Source organism: Sceloporus occidentalis, unplaced genomic scaffold (genome assembly GCF_023333645.1).
Source record: "Sceloporus occidentalis isolate IW3139 unplaced genomic scaffold, rSceOcc1.0.p SCAF_28, whole genome shotgun sequence".
Lineage (NCBI taxonomy): Eukaryota > Metazoa > Chordata > Lepidosauria > Squamata > Phrynosomatidae > Sceloporus > Sceloporus occidentalis.
In genome coordinates, this window is record NW_028317008.1 from 8,668,070 (window position 1) to 8,691,595 (window position 23,526).

The 23,526-nt window shown below is 37.4% G+C and overlaps 1 protein-coding gene across 1 annotated transcript in view; it reads left to right on the top strand.

The window, feature by feature from the left end:
- The first annotated feature begins 4,773 nt into the window (after positions 1 to 4,773).
- The window catches only part of LOC149299782 (protein O-mannosyl-transferase tmtc2), a 127,134-nt gene continuing 108,381 nt past the window's right edge, over positions 4,774 to 23,526 (top strand). The window contains exon 1 of the mRNA XM_089486198.1: positions 4,774 to 4,856. Within this exon, the coding sequence (XP_089342324.1) occupies positions 4,774 to 4,856 (83 nt within the window). The remainder of the gene's footprint in view (positions 4,857 to 23,526) is intronic.

Genomic DNA, 23,526 nt, shown 5'->3' on the forward strand with positions numbered 1-23,526 from the left:
ACATATACTGTAAAGTCTTTCCCCTTAGATTGATGTGAACACACACTAAAGACATTTAACCAATCTTTTAACACACTTCCGTATTATGGTGTGAACATAATTTAATCAACAGAGGACATCAGAAAAAGAAATATATTCTGAGAAGTCATGAATTTGGACTTTTGTTCCTTTATTGTCTGAGCTCTGTGGAGTTGTGAAATGCTTCCATACTCAAGTCATGGTGATCTTCAGTCACAAGGCCTGGCAATTTAGTGCTTTAAGCTGTGCTGGGAATACTCTGTACTTCAGCCCTCCATTCTCTTTGAACATGGAGCACTTTTGTCACTGCCAGATTGTTAAAATTGATATGCACCATGAAAGTCGTACATCAAAGCCTGGCCTGTAAACAAACCCAAACAAAAATAGCTCATTGTTTCTGTTCTTATTTTTTCATTTTACATTTCATTAACATTAACTGCTCAATATCTCAATTTTGCAACCAGATGACTAAAATAAATAAATATTAGCTCCCTGAGTAATCATAGTAATTTAACAGACTAAATGTCTGTCTTTTTTAATTCACTTGAGAGCTTGTGTTTATCTAAAGAGCTCCTAAGTGGCCTTTTATAATAAGAACCTCTAGGCCAACATCATGGTAGTACAGTCAGGTAACAGACATAGGCTGCAGGGGGGGAAACAATGGGAGCTTTCCCCTCTGAATTTTGACTTGCCCTTCTCCATTCTTTAGCTGCCTCATGCTTGCTGGCTGCCCTTCTCACCTAGGGGGCTCCTGCAACCCCTGCAACCTCTTGTTCCCGTCTCCTCCTGCTGGTTCAAATTTGTTTAGAAAGGGCCCCACCTGGACCAGGGGGATGTATGTATGTTTGTTTGTATGTGAGCATGAATGTCTATGTATAAGTGTATGTGAGGATTTATTAAATATGAGGAGGATTATCTCAAAAAGCTATATCTTCAAAATATCCTCCTTCATGGCTTAGACTACGTATCTCATTAAGAGAATGAGTCTCCTCCTGAGCCCAGCTACTGTCCATACGAGGATGTGCACATGAGGACATTGTCAGACTTGAGTTCACTTTCCACGTAGAAATGTTCCAACTCAGTGAGCCTCCACAGCTTATCTACCAGTTCCCACTCTAAGAGGTTTCCCACTAAAATGACATGGGGAAAAGAGGCAACTTCTTCAGAAGACTCTGTAAGCCAAGAAAAATGCCCAATTCTTCTGCATTTGTGTTTGCCATCGTTGAATAAAATTTCCAAGAAGACCTGGGAGAGTTTAAACCTCCTAGTTCCCTAGATTTTCCCATCTGTTCCCTTGCCTATTATCCTTTCCCCACACCAAAAATCTTGTTAAATGTTGCATTTTTTTTACAGTTTGCTCTTACTGTAATTACTAGGGGGGGTTTGAGCATTCCACAGTACCAGCAATGGTGCTTCTAATGTTGCATTTAGAGATCAGAGGTGATCCCCCAAAAGATCATGGCTGACCTGCAAAAACTGGGATGCTTGGGAGGTCCTTTTCTGGTTGTGTGTAAAAATAATTATTGACCTGTATTAGAGAAGGACTTTTTAAATTCTTTACTAATGTTCCCATAAGAGTTACCACCTCCACAACTGAAAACTATAAATTTCAATCCACATGATAGTTACATGCTGCAAGTGAGTTTCACAAATGCCTCCCAACAGTAGGTAGAATTCATGCACTGCCATAAAGTGTGAAATATGCATGCTGTTCTTCTCAGACCAGACATGGACTTGCTATCTGATACACTATTTTATAACAACACATATAAAGTGGGTGAGCATTGCAAATATACTAAATATAAAAAATACATCACCAAAGAAATATAAATAATAAAATAAGTATATCACCACAGTGAAAAATGATATAAATGTAAAAATATTAAAACCATCTAGGATTAGTCTTTAAGCCAAATGGCCATTTTCTTTCTTATTTGTCTAGAATAAAAATTAAATCACCACCCCTCCAATGTGTCTGTATCTTGTCAATGCCTATAAAGTATAATCCTGTGGGGTCTTGCTTATGAATTGTTGTGAAATTAGCTCAAACACTATGTTGCATTAAACATCTCCTAATGTTCCCTATATTTTCATTAATTCTAGTTAACACTTTTATAGTCGTGTGGCCTACATATAGAATACCACAGGGGCAAGTGAGAAGATATGTTACATTTTTGATTGACATGTCATTAAACTTTTGATATTGTATTTTTTATTTGTTATATTTGATTTAAAATCTGCTATTCTCTTTATACTACCTTTATTACTTATTCTGCACGCTTGGCACCTACGACAATAAACAAAACATTTAGTTTGGTTTTAAAAATGATTATAATGGTTATACGTTTTCTTTCTCATGACTGCTAAAGATGGTTTCGTCAGTAAGCAACCTGAAGATCTGCTCGGACAGTGACCCGTTCCGTCCTGGGGATCAGGTGACTCTTAGCAAACTTCAGTGCCCTTAACACAACATATTAGGCACCAGGCTTCATCAATGACATCCTCTCTGTGAGTCCCAGGAAGTCCTGGAAAGGTAAAAGACAAGCTTCTTCTTTTCCTCAGAGTCTTTTCTAGTGTACCCAACAAAGCCTGAGCAAAAGGAACCTGCCAGAACAGATGCAGCAAAGTCTCCACTCACCATGATGCACTGTGGGCAGTGTCTGTAAATACACAGCACCCTAGTGTGCACTGGGTAAGGCTGTACTAATGTGGCTGACCCAAGCACTTGGTGTGGATGGCCATTCAGGGAAAACAGTCTCTGCAGTAGCATCAGGAGCTCCTGAATCTGCCACAAATCATGCTTGCACAGTGGGATAACTACAGGGATCATAGGGGTTGCAACTGCAATGGGACCAGGGCGACCCCAGCTACCACTTGTTCCTGTCTCCTTGTTCCGGTTCAAAATTGTTCAGAAAGAGCCTTCTTTAAACTATTTTGAACCGGCACGGGAAGAGAGGACGAAAAGGGGGTTACGTTACGTCACGTAACCTCATGGGAAAGCTGAGAAACAAAAGCTGCAAGAGAGGTAAGGAATACCTCCTTACGTACTTACAAGAGGAAGGACCGGCGGGTGGGGGTATGTATGTTATTATGTATGTGAGCATGAATGTCTATGTATAAGTGTATTTGAGCATGAATGTCTGTGTATAAGTGTACTTCAGCATGAAGTAAGCTATCTGCTGACAGCCTGGCTAACCTCTGTCATTACAGTGGACATTCCTCTGAAAAGAAGGCATACTTTTCCATTAGACATAACTATGCAAAGTTCCCTCTCCCAGAACATCAGAATCCTAGTATTATTTGTGTACTGGCCTCAAAATGGTTAACCACCCCATTTAAATTGTACAGCGCCACGGAATAGGTTGGTGCTTGATAAATAAAGGACAATAAAATGATTGCTATGGCATGCTTTCTCCAAGTGCAGATTTGCACTTATTATTAAACCAGGAGGCACCAAGAGGATGTAGATGGCCGAGCAGTTTTTGAAATATTCTCCTTTAAGAACAAGAATAAAAACAAACTATAAATTATGCCCAATTTCATTACTACTTAAGAATGAATATTTAGATTTTGGGGATATTCTTAATATTTCTATTAAGCACATCGCAAATATAGAATATAAGGAATAAAGAATATAAAACACATTGCCATAATTGATAAAAGATTGTACTGTAAAAGTAAGGGCAGGTTTTACACGTAGGGAAAAGGGACAGTGCTGATGAGAGCAGATAAAGTAAACAGGTGCAAAGTAATGTTTAGTAAATCTTAAGGATAAAAATTGTTTTTCATTAAACATATTTTTTTTCTTAACTCATATTAACAAATTATCCTTCAAAACAGGGAATCTTGTAGATTTTGCTGAAATTTGTTTTTTTCCTACCGAAATGCTAAATCATGGTCCAGGTTAAGATGAAATTAACTGTTCTATTTTGCCAGCAATATACAAAAAAAACACAATAATTTTCAAAGTTATCATGTTATTCTTTTTTTTCCCCTGCTTTCTCGGTTTCTTGATTTTTTTTTATTATTATTTCTGTTAATTCTATTTTTGTTCTATTCTTAAACCTTTAAATTTGCAGATTTTATGAAATAATCCCTTGTGAGTTTGTGAACTCAAACGAATGCCACTCACATTATGACCTTGCAATTTAAGGAAGAAAAAAAAGTGTAGAGGGGGGGAGAAGAGGTGGTGGTGGGGAATAACACTAACAGGTCTCCGCGTCCAGAAAGGTAGAGAGAGCTTCGCATCTGTCTAACAAGAGATGGGAAGGGAGGACTCGGAGGGGAAGAAGAATAGAGGGAGGAGAGTAGAGGAGGGCAGAGGGATGAAGGGAGGTGTTTGGCGCATGCGCGCTGAGGGAAGCGCTGAGCCCCACGCGGCTGCTCCGTGGATGCTCTCAGTGCTGACAGTCTGCAGGCTGGAGCAGACACTCAGGTCAGTGGCCGGTGAGAGTGAGTGCACCATCACAGAGAGCTGAACTCCTGCATCACGCGCTGAACAATAGCAAGCTCATCCTGGCTGCCGCTGCCTCAAGCCTCCCGCACTCAGCCATGGGTTAGGAAGCTTAGGCAGCCCAGCATTGACAGAACACAAGGGGCAGGGCACGCAGCTGTATCCCAAGCCTTTCCCTCAGCGAGCAAGCATGGGCTGCCGACGCTGATCCATCGGGGAGGACAGCAAGACAAAAGGGGACGTCGGGGTGGGGGGGCTGAGTGGAAGCCGAGCTTCGGCTGCATTGGGGGTCTGCAGGAGAGATGATCGCAGAGGTGCTGAGCAGCGCCCTGGGGCTCGTCCTGTATCTCAACACGCTGGGAGCCGACTTCTGCTATGATGACAGGTAGGGGATCCCTGACACCTCCAGCCTGCTCTTCCCACTCACGAGTGGGATCTGATCTCGCAGGACACTTTTTAAACTGCTAGCTGCTTGCCTTGTGATGGCCACACACACCTTCAACTTTCCTGCCATAAGATCCTTTTTCTGAATGAATGGAGGAAATGGCTCTCTCCCTGCAGTGAGACTCTGCCAACCTCTCCATTCACTGTTATTTATTATTCTTTGGTTTGTTACAATGTTTTACTCCTTTCCTCTAAAAGTACCATCTCTATTCAGCATCCTCCATACATAGATTTGAATGAAGGCAATTTTGAGATTTTCCGATTTTGTAATTCATTGATTTTTATTTTTTTTTGAGGGGGGCATTTCTCAGTTGTTATTTAGAAAAGTTGGGTTGAGTTGAGCATTGCTTTCCTATGGTGTAGGTTGTAGGTTAGCACATAAAATAAGTAACTTAACCATACCAAGTACCTAATGTTTAAGGTCTAATCTAATCTATCTAGATATAGTTATATAGACACACAGGTAGTGTGTGTGTGTGTATAAATATATCTACTGTATATATATATGTACTGTATATATTATTTACATATGATGAAGGCACTTTTACACGCAGGTTATATAGTGATGTATTATTTGTTTGACACTCTTTTAAAGCCAATTAATCCTCAAGTAGCCAACTGGGGAAAAAATCCACGATTTGTGCCCATTTAGAGTTTTTAATCTGATTACAATTAAGGCTGATGCATAATTAAACTATATTAGGGAGAACGGCACGCCTGGCTAAGCCTATTAACCATCCTGGGGAGTTTCATGCTCCATTGAAATTAAACCATCCAAAAAGTGAGCATAGATTTACTTTGACAGCTTTCATCAGCCTCTCTTTACTGGAGTGTGAATGGATCCCCTGGGTTTGTGTGAGCTGGTAACTGCCTTATTGCTAAAGCTCTCTGTGGCAAGATTAGCAATGTGGATTTCTGAGAATGCCACTTGTAGCCATTAATTGGGCTCCTAATTTCATATCTTAATATTACTTATGCGGATGCCATTTAAAAGTAGGTAGCGTGAGGGATTTGGGTGATAAATATTAGAGTCAAGTTCTTCTCTGTGGTTTATGACCCATAACTCAATAGAAGGACAGAGGCAATCAAAACTAGGGAGTAAGGTCCAATAGACTCACACCCAACGCAGAAGCTGATAAGGAAGCAAGCGAGCAATTCCTTTAAATTTTATAGTCAGGAAAAGCTCTGACATCATCAGTAAATGTATTCCTATAACACACACATTATATATATATATATATATATATATATATATAATCTTAAAGCAGCTCTAGATGAGATCTATAGTTATGATCTTAAAGCTGCCTTCCTTACGGTTGCAGAATAAGGTCACAATTGTCATTAATGTGCGTTTTCTGAAAATAAGCAGAAATTCTGTTGCGACTTTGACTATTTTGAGTTTACAATTTTGGTCATTTTTTTCTCTCCCGCCCCCTATGAATTTTATATAAACTGTTGTGATGTATGCTATACCTTAAATATTACAAATAATTTAATCAATATTAAAATGTCAGCAAGGTTTCTCTTTTCGACTGGTCACCCAGACTAAGGAGATCCCGCTGTTGACCTCTGCCCTGCATTGATGTTATCAGAATTCCTATTTTTTCTCCCATTGCAATATGCCTTGATTGATTGTGCTTCGTATACAAGAGAAGCTGCATCGAAGTGCATACAGTATTTTGAGAATCACTTCTGTATAATATGTCTTGGTAATATGAGGAAAGTGCCCTCTAAGGGTCGATTTGTACAGATTCCGCTAGTAATGCAAACTCATGCCTATAGCTATATAAACAAATATCCACAGACTCAAACAATACACAAAATCAAAGACCTAATTCTAACAGCTTTGGTTGTACAAAGCCTATGATCTATAGATCACATCAGTTATTTGAGCAGACTTAGCCTCTAATGCTCTGAAGTTAACTAGTGACTCTTAATATATAGTAGTAGTTGTAAATCACTTTCTTTTTAGTCACTCTTTAAACTTCTTATGGAAAGCTGTTTTTAGTCTTTTCTAGTTATCTCGGTGCATACAAAATAAACATTTTTGATTTAGAAAAACAAAAATGCTTGAGTTGGCTCTGATGACCGCTTTTTCTTTATCACTTCCTCATCAAACCCATTTATTTTGATTGCACTCTGATAACTGGAATTTAATCTACGTTGTCAGGGCTGGACAACTTTTTGATATTTAAGATAAATGACTTGTCTGTTGGAAATGAAATGGTTAAATTGAAATAAGACTTTCATATAAGGAAGCTCTTTTTTTCCAGAAATCTCTGAACCTAAGGAATTTTGTGAGACTGAATCCCCTGTGTCATTTTTGTTACGTGATCATTTTGGTCTGCTAACGGTTAACTGTTTAGGTGCCAGCTGATTTAACTAAATAGTTTAGGATTTATTTATTTATTTATTTATTTTTTTACATCACCTAAAGCGTTTCATTTTGATTACCTTTTACATTTCTGCTGCCTTAAGTTGCTTACTTCTTACGGTTTCTTTATGATTTATTGATGTACATAGCGCTATAAGTAAATTAACGTCTCCCAGATTTGTAATGTAAGGGTTAAGTGGCTCATGGACTTCAGAAAGACTAGTGGACACTGATCACTGCAAATTATTCTGGCTTGATTATAATCCATTTTTCCAGATATCTCAATAGGCGTACTAGAAAAATGACTAAACCCTTTTGACCTTAAGCAAGAACGAAGTACCAAGGACACTGGCAAATTGCTAGCTAATTTAAGAAAAAAAACTTTGGTCAAGAAAATGAGTCTTTTATGCAAGCCCTGCTGATCTTGTGGCTGATCTGGAAATCGCTTTGCAGTTTTGCCACAAATCTGTGCCGCATAACAATTTCTTTTATTTTTTATTCAGATTCAAACTGGCCTGCTCTGCAAGCTTCAGAGCGCATCCCCCTCTGGGAACACAATTAAACAATAGCACTCACAGGAGGTTATTGGATTTCAGATCCTGGAAAGTGGTTTCTATGTTCCCCCCCCCCCTTAATATGTTTCAGGGACGAAAAAGCAAGACTGTTAATGTACCAAAAATGGAAATGTTGTCATTTCTGTTAACTTGAATTGATTCAAACACACTAGCCACGTTAGAAAATGTTGTCGTCCGAGTGTAAATTCTGTAGTGAATCTGCGAATGACGTCGCGCAGGCTTGTATACGGTTTCTAAAACTTTGCGTGATATTTAAGTTTCTGTATTTAGATAATGTGTAACTTTTTCTTGTTCTGTGTAAGGAAAGAAAGTTGTGGTTTGGATGTTTTTCACTCTTCTTGACGCTATGTTCGGTGTTGCCTAACCCTTTCAATGCCAGCTTGGTTTAGCACTACACTTCCACACTTCTGAAAGAAAATGTATTGGTTATCTTGCTTTTTTTTTCTGAATTCCAGGAGGCGGAGTTAGCTTTATTTATTGGTAGAAATAGACATTTGAAGTGAAAAACATGCCACATGCTGCTTTCATTAAGATCTGGTAGTAGAGGAAGAATGTTACAGCAGTACGGAGGGAGTAATGAGTTAGACTGCAGATCTTTACAAAAGCACCCAAATTTGAAACCACTGGAATTCATCAATGGCCTGACCTCTGCATTGCACAGGGGCAAGATGATTCCAGAGGCTGACCTGAACTTCCAGTATTGCTTGATCCACATGTGAGAGAAGCAATTCAGCAACTTGATGAACTGGCACCATGGAAGTCACTGTATAGGATAATTTGAATAAGTAGAATTTAATCCACATTGGTACTTGGAATTACAATGGCGAGAAGTGGTTAATATTCAGAAAATAACACGGATGTAGTAATATTTTTTTTTGTTTCTAACAGTGAACTTTTTAAATGCTGCCTATTTAATTATGGTGATTGTGAAGCCATATTGAAAGTGCTCGCAATAATATAAATTGAATAAAGTTAAAGCTCATGTGTGTATTTACATATACACGTGCTTTTTGTTTGCTTTTGTTTCTTCTATGAAATGGTAATAAAAACAGGAAAATATTTTCTCTTTTTTGTACTCAATTTTATTAGCTGTTTAAAAAATAAGGGATTTGATGACGTTTATAATTGTTTTACTGTTGAAACAAGTGTTTGTTTATTGCTCATACTGGTATTTGGAACATATTTTATTATATCATGGCATTGAACTGCTGCCTAATAATACATAGATCAGATGCAGCCCTGCCGGTAGGGTGATCACATTGTACTTACATTTTTACCTTAAAGTTTGCATATCTCTAACTTGGCTGTAATTCGGTTTTGTTTCGTACTATTTACCAATTTTCAATGTTTGCTAGCTATTTGGCTGAGAAATGTTCAAGAAATATATTATAAGTTGTGTTATATTTTCATGATGTGTTAAGATTCCCTACAGTTTATAGTGTGACAGTTGTTGAACTAAGCAGAGCTCATTAAGCAAATACCCACTGATATCAGTGGAAGTTGCAGGGTTTGGTTGTAATGTCTGATTGAGAATGAATTGACCAAATTTCTGATTATGCCTTCTGATAAAAAGTTTTTGAGGATTTCTTTAATGAAACTGCCAAGTCAATCTACTAGTGACGTACAGAAACTATTCATAATTACTTTCCCAATTTGTCTTATGAAACCAAATATCCCTTTGATGTTCACCTGTCGAAGCAATATTTGCAATAACAGAATGTACATAATCATAAAATCATCAGCCCAGCGAATCTTAGGGAAAAGCCAAAAAGGCTCAGGCTGCAGAGGTTCTGATATGTCGTATTTATGCATATTTAATGCAAACCATCATGAAAGTGCATCTGTCACTTTCTCAGCTGCTACATTTTAAAGTTCTACACAGTAAATAAACCAGTGTAACTGTACTTACAGAGTACAATAAGCTATATATATATATATATATATATATATATATATAATATATATATGTAATAAATATCTTGTGTGTTCCAATGGTAATTGGATAAACGTCATTTTTAAACACCACTGTTTTTTTTCCTCCTATATTGTTAAGTTGCTGGTTCAGACAGCCTTTGTAAGAAATGGTGGTCGAAGTTGGTAGAGAACCTTAGGACAGGCAATTTTTTTTTAGATAATACTGGTCTATATTGATGAGGTTAATACTTAAAGTAAATATCTCCAGAAGAATTTTATTGACCACTCAACAATAAGCACAAGGTATAAGGTATCCAAACAGCTGTGACAATGACAATTTCCAAGTAAGCCCCTGGTTGGCCCAAAGTTCTTGGTGTACTAGAAAAACAATTATTTTTTGTGTGGTTATGCACCAGCTGGCTCCCTTTATAGACTGTCACCTCCTGTAATGCTGGATATATATATATATATATATATATATATATATATATATATATATATATATATATATATGAGGAGAGGAGGAATAGCATGAGGCAGGTGTGTATTCATGTATCATTATTATTTAGCTTAACTGAACTATAGAACATTTTTCATACAATACAGAAAATAAAGCACCAACATTTCAAAGAGCAACATGTTACTAGAATACACAATGCAGGCTGTTCTATTAATTCATCGTATGTAGTACACAAAATACTAACAGTCGCAATATTCAATTTTCCTTCTTTTTCCACTAAATTACAGTCCATGTGTAAACTTAATAAAATTGTAACCTCGGCCCACACCTGTTTTCAAAACAAATTTTATTAAGGAACTATTTCAGACGTTTTAAAGCTAAAGTGCTATTAAAAAGTTTCCGAACTTGTTTTAAGATATAATACAAAATATAGTCTGTTTATTACTGCAACATTCAACAAGTCTGATATAAAAAAACATGCCAAGATAAATATTTCTGTAACATATACTATGTTTTGTAACAGTCCAACTTGCTAATGAATAGCGTGGATTACTAGAAACCGCATGTGTGGTTATATTGGTGGTTATTGAAGAATTCATTGCGTATTGGATACTGTGCAACTGTGTGGTATATACTGTGTACATACTATTAACCTGTTCATTGGGAAAGAGGTGAACAGAGCATTTCTATACAATGAGAAGTCATGTTTTTTGGCAAACAAGTGGGTTAATCATTTCCCTAAAACTTAATGCTCCAAAGACCTATTTCTTGGCTGTATGTATAATATTTTTTTGTATCGCTAATCTTATTCAGGTTGTTATAAATTCTCTCTATCCCTGTAGTATTAATATATGGAAATTTTAAAAAATAAGTCAAAGCAAATAAATTATATATACAAAGTACTGTTTTTATGACAATAACTTAAACATGTAATTTAATCTATACTACATAATGTGTAGAATTTAAAAGCAAGGCAAACAATTTAGATATCAGAAAAGTTGGATTGCTTTCTAAATAATATATAATGAAGGCTGGTTGCAAGTAAAGCAGTTCTTTGTAATAGATTGTAAGCTTGGGCGAACAGGGGCCTCTTCTCTTTCCGTACGAATATGTCTTAATGTGTGTAAATCTTATTGCCAAAATTTATGCTGACATTTTCAGTGTTAATTTTCAATCTCTCCTTATAATAGCACAACAGAATCTGATCTATAAATTCATGAAATATAAAAACTAACACCAGGTACACCTTGTCTTGTGATTTTTATATGATGTTTTCATTACACCGGAACTTTGAAAGTCAACTATTTTTGTGAAAACAGGAGTAACTGTAAGATAGCCCTGTGTGTCCTACCCTAGATATTCCATCCTTTCTAGCACTACTTTGTTCTTCTAATGTATGTATGTATGTATGTGTGTGTGTGTATGCATATATGTATGTATGTATGTATATGTAACATGCTACAAAAGTCCATTAAGAACTTGGGTTTTCATTTTGGGTACAGTCCATTTCGTCTGTGTTTACATAAACATATAGTGATTGATAAGTATAGTGCATGAGATAATTTGAGTCCACTGATAAACAGGAGAAAAGAATCTCTTTGAAGTTCAAATTTCAGAGCAAATTGTGCATTTGGCTTTATTGGATATACTTCTCTTTTATATAGAATTATGCTCCATAAATATTTCTAGCCATATTGCCAATCATGGTTGTGTTCCTGAAGAAAGAGCTGAGTTTGGGTTCTTATGTCGTGGTTAGTGTTTTGGTCTACAAAATAAACAGAACATTGAACTAAGTTAAACATTGGTGAGCTTCTTTACAAACCTCATACAAGCTGCAAAGTGATATAACGTTGTACAGCGCTGCGGAATATGATGGCGCTATATCAATCAATAAATAATAAAAGTGGCAATCTGAGTCATTTTTTCTAAGTCCGGTCACTATGTCATTGAGCTGAATGGTTTGCCTTATCCAGCCAGAACTGAGCAGATGTGTAGCGGGGAAAAAGTATAATAAAATGCAATAGTCCAGTTAACCTGTTTTCTGCTCATGCACAACAAATAAATTGCATGGCATTGAAAGCTTGGAATGGATTGTTGCTTTTTGTCCTAGTTGGCTGGTTTAGGAGAATTCCAAGCAGCCTATGTTTTTGTTGGAAACTAATGAAAGTAAATAAACACTTTTAATGGGATTTTCTTTATTGCAAGCCACTGGCACATTTTGTGTGCTGTGATGCAATGCTGCTGGTTGAGTTATTTAGTTCAAAAAAAGCAATCACTTTATTATCTCATTCTAGGGACAATAAAAAGTACACTTTGTGTTTTGTGTTTGGGCAAATTGAAATTATTTCTCATGTTTACTAATGCTGGTAACCACAGATTCCCCCCGCACACTCCTTTTTTTCCTGTTTGTAAGTGAGCAACTTGAAATTCAATTTCCCTAAACAATAATGAACCTGCTGCATGAATTAACAGAAGGCCAGGGTTCTGAGCTAGGACACTTGTGCATTGGAGGTCCCTTTCGGTTTGCCTCTTGAGATCTAATCAAGCAAGTGACCCACATACATGAAGCCAAACGAAAAACAGATGCAAGTTTGGGGAAAGGAATTGTGGCATCTGCCTTCTGAAATGATGTATATATTTAAATTTGTACTCATCTACATATGTATGATTCATAACAAGTTTGCTCCAAAAACTGTTTTTTTATTTAAAAGAGCAGGCTTGGGGGTTGAAATTAATTCATGCTGGCACATAATAATTAATTTACACTACAATAGAAGTGCCACAGTTGAACCAAACTAAGACATTTTTGCTAATGTATTGCCTTTTAATAATAAAAGTATATAGTTTTAGGTTGCTTTAGCATGCCATGATTGTTGAAAGCAAATCAATAAAATTAAAAAAGCATAATATTGTTTTTTTTCATTAACTCTGATTAATCCCATTCATGTCCATCGTTCAGTATAAAAAAAAAAAACAACATTTTTCTGTGGGCCTTATCTCTATAGTGTCTAATGGAATGTCCCTGCTTGTTGGAACATTCCATTGGTTGCTATGGAGAAAAAAAGGCCACTTTTCAAACCTTATGCCAGAACCAACATAACCAACAAAGTCTTAAGTGCTGAAGTGGCAATCAGTTCTCTGCCAATCACAGGGTTCCTTTGTTTGGGCGTATTTGTGATCTTTCCTTCTCATCATTTTGTATTTTTATTTCCCTCGCTTACCTCTTTTTGAATTGAGGCAAGCAAAAATGACCTATAGGAATACTTGTGTATGAAGTACTGATTATAGAATTTTAGTTTTATTAAAACTACTATAGGTAAATTAGTGATACGATCCCTGCACAATAATTACACAATTATATAAACAACAATACAGTTGAATGAATTACTTTTTTGTCATATATGTTTCAATGTATATATATATATATATATATATATCCCTGTGTGCTTTACCAATGTCTGATCTTTTATTTTATTCGAGACTTCTACAAGCTTTCTTTAAGAGATTTTTTTTTTCACTTTTTCTTTTTACTTTAATTTTGTGCTTGTGTGAATTCATTGTCATTGTGTATGGTTCTGTCAGCCTGAGCCAGGCTTTGTGACCCTCCACTCTGCCACGATAGCTGCTGGTGAATGCAGGTTTGTTGTAATCTTGTGTGGCCAAGGCTCAAACTTGTACAGCAGGAGTGACTAATAAAAGGTCCAGGGACCAGGTGCAGCCTGTTTAGACATTTTTCCCTTTTTCTACACTTGCCTTTAATATCCAATTAAATGAAATTCCAAATTCGTATGAGCTGTTTGTAGCACCAGCATAAGCAGTGCATTGAAGGTGATATTAAAATGAAACTCCCCTTTTGGGTTCCAATATTACATTCTGTTGTTTTTAAGGGCCACTCCTGCCATAGTGTCCCCATCTCTCAGCTATTTAAATTACAGGAGAAAACTTCTCCTGCTCGGTAGTGTGTGTGAGTGCATGCTCACTACCAGTCAGCTCCAGCACCGGCGTGTGAGAGTTCCAGGGGGTCTGCAGCTACAGCACGTTAAGTAACTAAGTAGGTTTTCTTTTTTCACAGGTGAAGACTCTAAAATTCTATGACTGATCTAATCTATATTCTTCTTTGCATGACCTTTGTACAATGTGTTTTTGTTGCACATGGGTGTGGACATGTGAAATGGAAGTTTTGATTCCCATAGAGCTCAACAGAAGACAAATGGTTCTCTGTTTCCTTTACCCTTGGAAAAAAAAATGTGCTTATGGTTAATACAGTAGCTTTTTCAAATAGAAGTATTTTTACATTGATTTACCAGTGCTCTAGCAACAAGAATAACTGCGTTAGAACAGATGCATTGAATCATGCTGATAGTATAGGTTAGTGAATCATCAAACGTTAGAATAATTCTCCGCAAGCAGTTACTGCTTAATCTCACTTGATATTAAATAAAGCAATATGTTGTTTTTTTTGTTTTGTTTTTTTAAACTTTAGGTGCTTGAATGTTTTCTTTTAATGGCATATTCAGCTTTGTGAAAATGTATCAGTGTGTAGAGATATGCTGTACTATATTCCTTGTTACGCAGCACTGCTGAATATGATATAAATCAATAAATCCTAACTTGCAACCATTATTTGTTGTGAAAATGCAGCTATTTATACATAATAAACTTGAAAACTGGTAACATGTTTAAGAAGCACTTTTCACACAAGTGTTCTTGCAACTTTTTTTCTTACATTTTTTTTTGAATATTCCACCTTTCTCATTTATGTTAAGCATGTGTTTATTTAAATTTCAGTTTGAGTAACCAATTATAATACATACTATTACAATAATCAAACATGGCCAGTGTTATTTTCCCATCTAGAGAAATTGTCTTTGGCCAAACTAGCTTTATTTTGAGTGTGTAAAGCTGTGTTAGAAATTTTCTTTTTAAATATACTTTAAACAACTTTAATTCAAAAATAAAATGGTTACCCTGCTACCTTGGGCAACTGTTACCATGCAAACACTGTAAGGATTCAGACTGCATTCTAGGTATAAAGCACAAGGTTATGACTTTCACTTAATCAGTAGGTTACTATGCAACACTATATCCTACTGTGTTAAAGTTAATGTTTGGTTATAGGGGTAGGCATGAAAAGCAGACAGCCCTCCACGTCATATCAAAGCAAATATTTGAACCATAATGTTATCTTTTAAGTACAGCGTTGCAGGATTCTCATCAGCATGGATAGCCGTCTGTTTGGGATCACTCTCTGTTAGGATTCTCTCTGTTCTATACACCATAGGACTTTATGATGGTATCTGTTTTACAAAATAAAGTGTAGTGCAGGTTTATAGACTGACATTCCCAGCACTAGCCATTTCTGACTCTTATTGCTGTAACAGATGTTATCTTTTCATTGCAGTTTGTTGCACGTTGCTCTGGTTTCTGTTGTTGTAAATACGCAGGATGCAAGGACCTTTAAAAGCTTGATGTAACTTTTTATACATATACTGTACCGCCGAAACTGCTTGCAAGTTTTGTTTAAGACCAATGTTAAAGTTAAAGTTTACTTTGTTAAGCTTTCTGATCCACCACATGCAAACATGCCACAAGAGGACTTATTCATTGTATATATTGTTATACTAAAGGTACTTAAAGGTATCATTCCATCTTTATAGCATTTACCTTTTTCTAATCCCCTAATGTATTTGCACTCAAATGCATTCTCTTTTGAATAATTAGCTGTTATGATAATCATTGTGTGAAATGACGCAGTAAGGTAGAAAGATGTAGTGTAATGTAGTATTTTTGAATGTTCTCATTTAAAGGGGCACTCCAGCCATCATATGCACTGTAATGCATATAAGCGCATGGGCCCTTTGCATTTTTGTGTGGTACATTTTCCAAATGCATGGGGGGATTCTGCAGAATTCTCTTAAATAAATTTTTCCCTTTCTCCACCCCATGCTAAATGCCCTGTAAAAGATGCATTCAGCCAAATGCATTTCCTTGCAGGTTATGCTGTCACCTCTGCTCAGCTCCAGCACTGGCTCTACTGAACACTGCATGCGGGGGTCTGCTAAGACCGCAGTGCACATGTGTACATTTTAACCATTGATTACAATGAGAGCATTTTCTTGCCACAGATTGGCTGCTTAACTTGTCAGTCATTGACACAACATACTCCCATTGATTAAATTGGATGTACCGTATTTGCTTGATTGTAAGACGAGGTTTTTTCAGAGCAAATGCTCTGAAAAATACCCCTCGTCTTATAATCGGGGTCGTCTTATAATCAGACCTCAAATAGGTCTGACTATGAGACGACTAAGATCCAGATCCCCCGCAGCTGTGCCCCATAATATGCCTTTTAACCCCCTTAATGCCAGAGTGGCATATAGGGGTATAAGGCATTTCTGGAGGCAGAGTGGCACATAGGGGGTCAAAAGGCATATCATGGGGCACAGTGGCATATAGGGGGTATAAGGCATTTCTGGGGCAGATGTGCATAACTGGGGGGGCAGGTTGGAAAATAGAAGGAAAAAACCCAAAATATTTTTCTCAATCATAGCTTTCATTAAAAAAAATAGTTTAAATGAATTAACATTTACTGGTAAAACTTTTTTCCTATAGGGTCGTCTTATCTTAAGGCTTTTTCTTTTTTTCCTAAATTAATATTCAGATTTGGGTCGTCTTATAATCGAGCAAATACGGTACTTACTGCTACTGAGACATTTTGGATCATGGAAAACAAAAGATATTTTGCAGCATAGCTATAATGTCTGTGTCCCTTTCAAGGGTGTATTCCTTAATCTGCAAGTAGAATTTTTTAATCTCATTCATTTAACCATGAATGATTAAGGGTTAACACCTGGTGAGCTTTCCTACAACAAGGAGTATAGCTATCTATGCATAAAGCATACATTTCTTCAATGTCATCTCATAGATGAAACTATGCTTCCTGTAGGGAAAACTAACATTCCAGCAGAAACTCACCAGACATAGCCTGTCATCATTCATAATGAAGTAAGTGAACTTAAATGTTTTAACCTTTGAGTGCTAACCACTTAAGGGGTATGAATGGCAAAGTGGACACCATACCTGGTGGTACAGATTGGGTTGAAGGGGAGGAACTAACAGATGAAGAGAGAATGTGTCTGTTCTCCCAGGGGAGATACTTGTTGCAATGCGTAATGTTCTAATGGGGTTAAAATCAATGCAAACAACCGCTCCAGGCGGCACTTTTGAAGGGGCGGCACTTTGCCGCCCCAAGCCCCTTTTTTTTTTTTTTAAGAGAGAAAGGTGCGCCGAGTGGTTTTCGCATACCAAGCTGTCAGTACCCGCTCGGCGCCCCTCTCTCTCTCCTCTGCGGCGAGTCTCCCTGTTCGGTCTCGGTGCCGGCTTGTAATGCTGAGTGCCGGAAGATTTCCGGCGCTCAGCATTACAAGCCGGCACCGAGACCGAACAGGGAGACTCGCCGCAGGACTGCTGAAAGGTAAGTACAAGGGGGGGGGGCCGGAGGGAGAGGAAGGGTAGATAATGGGGGGGGGCGGAGGGAGAGGAAGGGTAGATAATGGGGGGGGGCGGCAGGGACGGAGGGAGAGGAAGGGTGGCATTTTAAAATTCGCCCCAGGCGGCATTTTGCCTTGGGCCGGCCCTGCGGGTAAAAACCATCAGAAGATAATGTTATTGAAAATATGTTATAATTATGGTTATGGACGAAGAATCACTTTTATGTAAAACATGTATTTGTTACTTCCGCTTGCACATAGAGCAAAATAAACAGACTTTGATTTTGCAGTTAGATTTGTTTCCAAACAACTTACAAGAAAACTCCATCTGTTTCATTTGATCTGTAATGTTTGTGTTTTTATGGCTTTTATTTAACAAGCTGTTCTTTCAAATGGTTTGCTTGTGTGAATAATAAACAGTTTTAAAGAATATTTTCATTCATAGATGTTATATTGCACTAATGAAATAGCTGGTCCAATGGGGAACTGTCACTTTATTATTACTAAATTCACTTACATTAAACTCCCTGTGGTCAAGGCTTTTTGTTTATCAACCAGTGTTTTAAGTAAGGGACTGTTTTTTTTTCCACATGGAGGGGTCATGTTGGTCTGAAATGTGCTTAGTTTAAATTGTGTCCCTATATTAAAAATGTGATTTATCTAAGAAAAGAAAAAAGCTATTAATTGGACCTCGGTTCTTATGGTGACAGTAACTCACCTGAGGTCAAGTATTGTAATTGAATGCAACACGCAACATGATTTTTGTTGCATGTTGGTACACTAAATAAACATATGTAATGGAGTTTAAGTATTCCAAGATAACAATATGTATATTTACCTCTAGGAGCAACCATCTTCCTCTTCTTGGGATTTGTCACTCCGTTAAATTAGAATACTGTGCAGATGCACACAGATTCGTAAAGATATTGCAGCTGCTCTCTGGAGATTTATCAGCTGAGTTTTGGAGCAGGATCACACACCGTAAAATTGATGTATTTATTACATGGTCATTTTTTTTCTTTCTTTCGCATAAATACATAAGTCCGAATGTGTTCAAGAATACATAAATTACATTGGATTTGTTTTCAGGTATGCAGTGCTGTGCAAACGTTTTAGGGTGGTGTGAAAAAAGTAATAATGCTCTCAAAAAGGCACATTAATAGTTTATTTTCATAATGCAAAGTGATTGAACAGAATGCAAATCTAAATCAAATCAATATTTCTGTGGCCACTCTTTGCCTCAAAACCACATCATTTCTTCTAGGTACACTTGCACAGAGTCAGATTTTGTAAGCATGTAGTTGGGCGTATGATTAAACAATTACACCTAACAAGTGCTAATGATCATCAATTTAATGTGTAGGTGAAAACACAATCATTAACGATACTGAAACAGCCGTGTAGGGGAATAAAACTGGATGAGGAACAACTGGAGACAGTTTATTGTCAAGTGTCATATGCCATGGCTAGACTAAGCACAGCAACAAGACACAAGGTAGTTATACCGCATCAGCACAATTTCTCCTAGGCAGAAATTTCAAGGCAGACGAGGGTTTCCAGATCGCAGTGGTAGGCCAATTACGCCCAGCAGTATCATCAGTTTTGTGTATGATTCTAGATCATAAGCTCATCATTTTGTTATATACTACTGGTTTTGTCCTATTTACCCATTGTACAACGCTGCACAATATGATGCACATAATAATAATTATGCACACTGAAATTCCTACTGCCGATCCTTTTCTAGATTGTCACAGTTCAGCATCTGTGGTCCTTATTCACCATTTCTTTTTCATCTTAGGAATTAAGTTCCAGATATGTATACATGTTTGTTTTAAGCCTTCCCATTCCACTGTGCAAATGTTAGTGCTTGGCTGAAAACATCAGCACACCTCTGTTTATAGTAATACCTTGTATAGCTTAGATTCCTCAAGGCATTTTTAAATTCTGTGCAGAGGCTCTGAAGATGATCTACAATAGACTGAGGCTCTGATGGAAATTTTGTTAACATACATTAGGTCACTAGGTCAAACAATTTACTTAACAGAAACTAGAATAAAAGGGTTATCCAAAGGAATAAAAAAATTATTTACACCACTTCTGCACGGTAATACAAGATCTAAATTTGTATTATCGTATTTCTTTCATAATTAATACAGATGAATACTTTATTTTCCCAGGTCTCTGCATTTAGCATGCTCAAGAGCAACTTATTATATAGACAGGTTTTTTTGGTGGCAATAGTGTAAGCTTGCTATACATTGATTCAGAGTTAACAGATCACATGCTAACCAGGATATATATTTATACTGTTCATCGTCTCAGTGTCAGGGGCCAACTTGTCCATTTAATCATCTGTTCCTGGCTCTGTTATCTCAACTGTGTTGGGACAAAGGGACTCTGATGCCGCATAAGAATAGTCCTTGTAAAATCCAGATTCTCGGGAAGCATGGATTTATCTTTCACTGCTCATAAGCTTAGCTACCGTTAGTGGAAGGAGAATTTGCGGAGGACCTCTCTGCTGTATCACTAACCTTCACTTAACTAAAGGTTAACGGAGAGAATCATATTACTTCCCACCACATGCTACACTGCTCAGTGTCTTGCTCATTAGCTTTCCCGTAATTACAAGTCTGATGAACCGCAGGCAGCTTAAACTTAACTTGTCCGGCATCATCACTTTTCTGGCTTTACAGCTTTGTACAGCTAATCTGTACTGCTGAGTCAGTATTTGGCAAAAATACCTGAACGTTGCCTATAACAGCATTTATTCTTTTCTTTTTTTTCCTCCAGTCCTCTAATGCACTAAAAAGTTGGAAAGATTGCAAGACATGCAAGGAATCATATTGATCAACACAATGAGGAACATGATATTTGGTTAGACCCTTTCAAGACATAAAGTGTGTTTGAATTTCAATAGCAATGATTTCATATATTCCAAAAGAGGAAACAAGTGAAAAACAATGCCAGCTTAGGTGGAGGCATGCTGTCGGAATGGTGGTAAAGAACACCTATGAGGTGACTAGGCAAGATCTTTAGGTTACCTATGGCGCCTAAGTTATTACTTTGTTACATTACATTTTGTTTTTAATAATGTTCTATGTTTTTATATATTCATTACCAATGCATAACAAAGTATAGGAATAGGACATAACACTAAGAATTACATAAAACAGCTTTTAAGTAATGCATAAAATGAGAAGCAACTATTAAATGTATACATCTTCTTTACAACAGCAACCAAACCTTCGAAAAGTACAACAGGGATGAAAAGCAGACTCAATCATGTATATGTATTTACACAAATTATTTCAGCTATACCGTCGACGAAACCCATATGTGGTTACAAAAAATAACTTTTAAATCTTATACCTATTGATATCAGTATATATTATTTAGGAATCTAGCCTGTCAATGAGCTCCTATCAGTAATGCTCACACAATGCAAATATAACGCAGATCCGCATAGTAACCACCTCATTACTGGAGGTTCAGGTGTGTCCCTGCCCAATGTTAGCTGGTAAATACAACTTTGTATGATAAATTGATTGACATTTTAACATATACTGCAAAGAACTGCTTGGTGGAAGATTGTGCATCTTTACAGTTAACAATACACAATATACACATTATTCTAGTCAATATGCCATAGGTTGCCATAGATACTACTCTGGGGTTTAATGAGTAGGACCACTAACAAGGAATATAATGTGATTTACACATTTCATCTCTCTGTATGTGTAACGAAGGGCTGAACTGAGATATGCTACCACTGTCCTCCTCCCTGCCCGAGATATGCTGCCACTGTCCTCCCTCCCCGGGTGTCTTGCGGGGGACATCTACGCAATACGCGTATACAACTTCCGGTGCCGGCACTGGATGTGCCGGCACCGGAAGTTGTATACGCGTATTGCGTAGATGTCCCCCGCCGGCCCCGCAAGACACCCGGGAGTCTGCTCCGGTAAGTCGGGGGGGCAGAGGTAAAACGCATCGTGCGGACGGTCCGCACGATGCACTTAGACAACCTCCCGTGCCGGCACCCCCCCCCCCCCCCGTGGGAAGTGCTGGCAGGGGAGGCTGTCTGAGCGTATCGGGGATTAGGATGCAGGTCCCCTGCACCGGTGCGGGGGATCTGTATCCAAACCCTGCTGCCTGCCCGCGTCGGGCACTAGACCCCGAATATAGGCCGCACCCCCACTTTAAAAACTTAAAGTGGGGGAAAAAAGTGCGGCCTATATTCGAGCCAATACGGTATATTGTGATACTCCATGTAAGAACCACATGAAATTGGTGAGAAACAATTGTCAGAATCTCAACCGCTATTTTATTTTTATTTTGTAATGAACATATTCCATGTGATATAACTTCATTTTGTGTAAGAGACACCAGAGTGATACCTTGGGTTTCACAATTTCAGCTGATGCAGCTTTCTGATTTCAAGCTAGCAGCCCAGTAAATATAACCATAATTAGTTCTTTATTGATAAACCTATCATACATAAGGAATTTGGAGCAGCGTTGTAATTAATCCGGTGAAAACCTTGATATCAATTGGAAGCCTAGATGCTTGTCATGTAAAAAGGCAAAATAAATATTCTGGTGGAAAGTTTAAAAAAAAAAAATGGTCCTATCACAGTAGCAGCCAAATAAATGTTCCTGACGAATAGAGCACCGTATACGTTGCTATAGTGATGAGACACCTTAACTCATTGCCCTAGAATAAATGTTATGCATACTTGTGAGTATTTTAAAGAATGTAAAGAAGTTTATTGTATGTGTATGCAATTTGTTTACTTATATTTTCCTAATCCCATTTTTGCTTTGTCTGTAAAAAGTGGCCGTAGTGATGTCAAGCATATCTGGATTTGGTTCAGATGCTTTAGATGACTTAGTTGTGGTTGAGCTCACCAACCAGTATGGTGACACACATCAATGAAAAGGCAGGGTAGGATTTTAAAATATAGATCATACCTTTCCTAGACATGCCAATTATACCCATTCATTATTGTCTGGATAACTTCCTTTAACAAACCTAAAGCCAAAAACATGAAACATTTCAATGTTAGCCAACCTAATTTCCCTGCCCCCAGGTCATCTGTGGCTTGTATCAATAGTCAATGTCATAATAAATGAATAAAGCTTGCCTAGAGAGTGTAGTTCATTAGCATGCAAAACAGTATGCGAAAGTATGTGTTTTTTCTATTCTATATTTATCATACAAACTAGCATGACCTTTTATTATGTCATCTCTGATGAGACGTGGAGGGGGTAAATTAACGTATATTCAGTCACAAAAAAAACTTTAACCATTATTAAAGCTTTCTCCAATGCAGAAAAAAATATGCTTAAGCGTTTAAAATGTGAAAGTGGATCTCAGTTACTGTACGATCTGTGGTTTGTCTTTCATCATGCGTAATGATAAGAGGGAGTTGAAATGTTAAGCTCTCTTGCAAATTCTTTCTTTAGCGAGTAGATCCCAGTTCTCAGATCTTCCTCTGGCATATGGTCCATCTTAGTCCAAGCCGCTTACCAGATAGGAAGGCAGCTAGAACATACCTTTTAGTGCCTTGTACCATTCTGACTATAAGATAAACCAGTACTATGTCAACATAAACTATAATAGAGAGGTAAAAAAATGTAGAAGGGAACCCATAAAAAGGGAGAAATTGACAACTGGAAAACTTTTCAAAGTAATCTTCAGTGTTGCCAGGTTTTGAACTAGACTTCCAGTATTGGGGAACTTTGTCCATTTAAGAAACAAAAGAGATGCCATGTATGTTATATTTTATAAACCCAAAC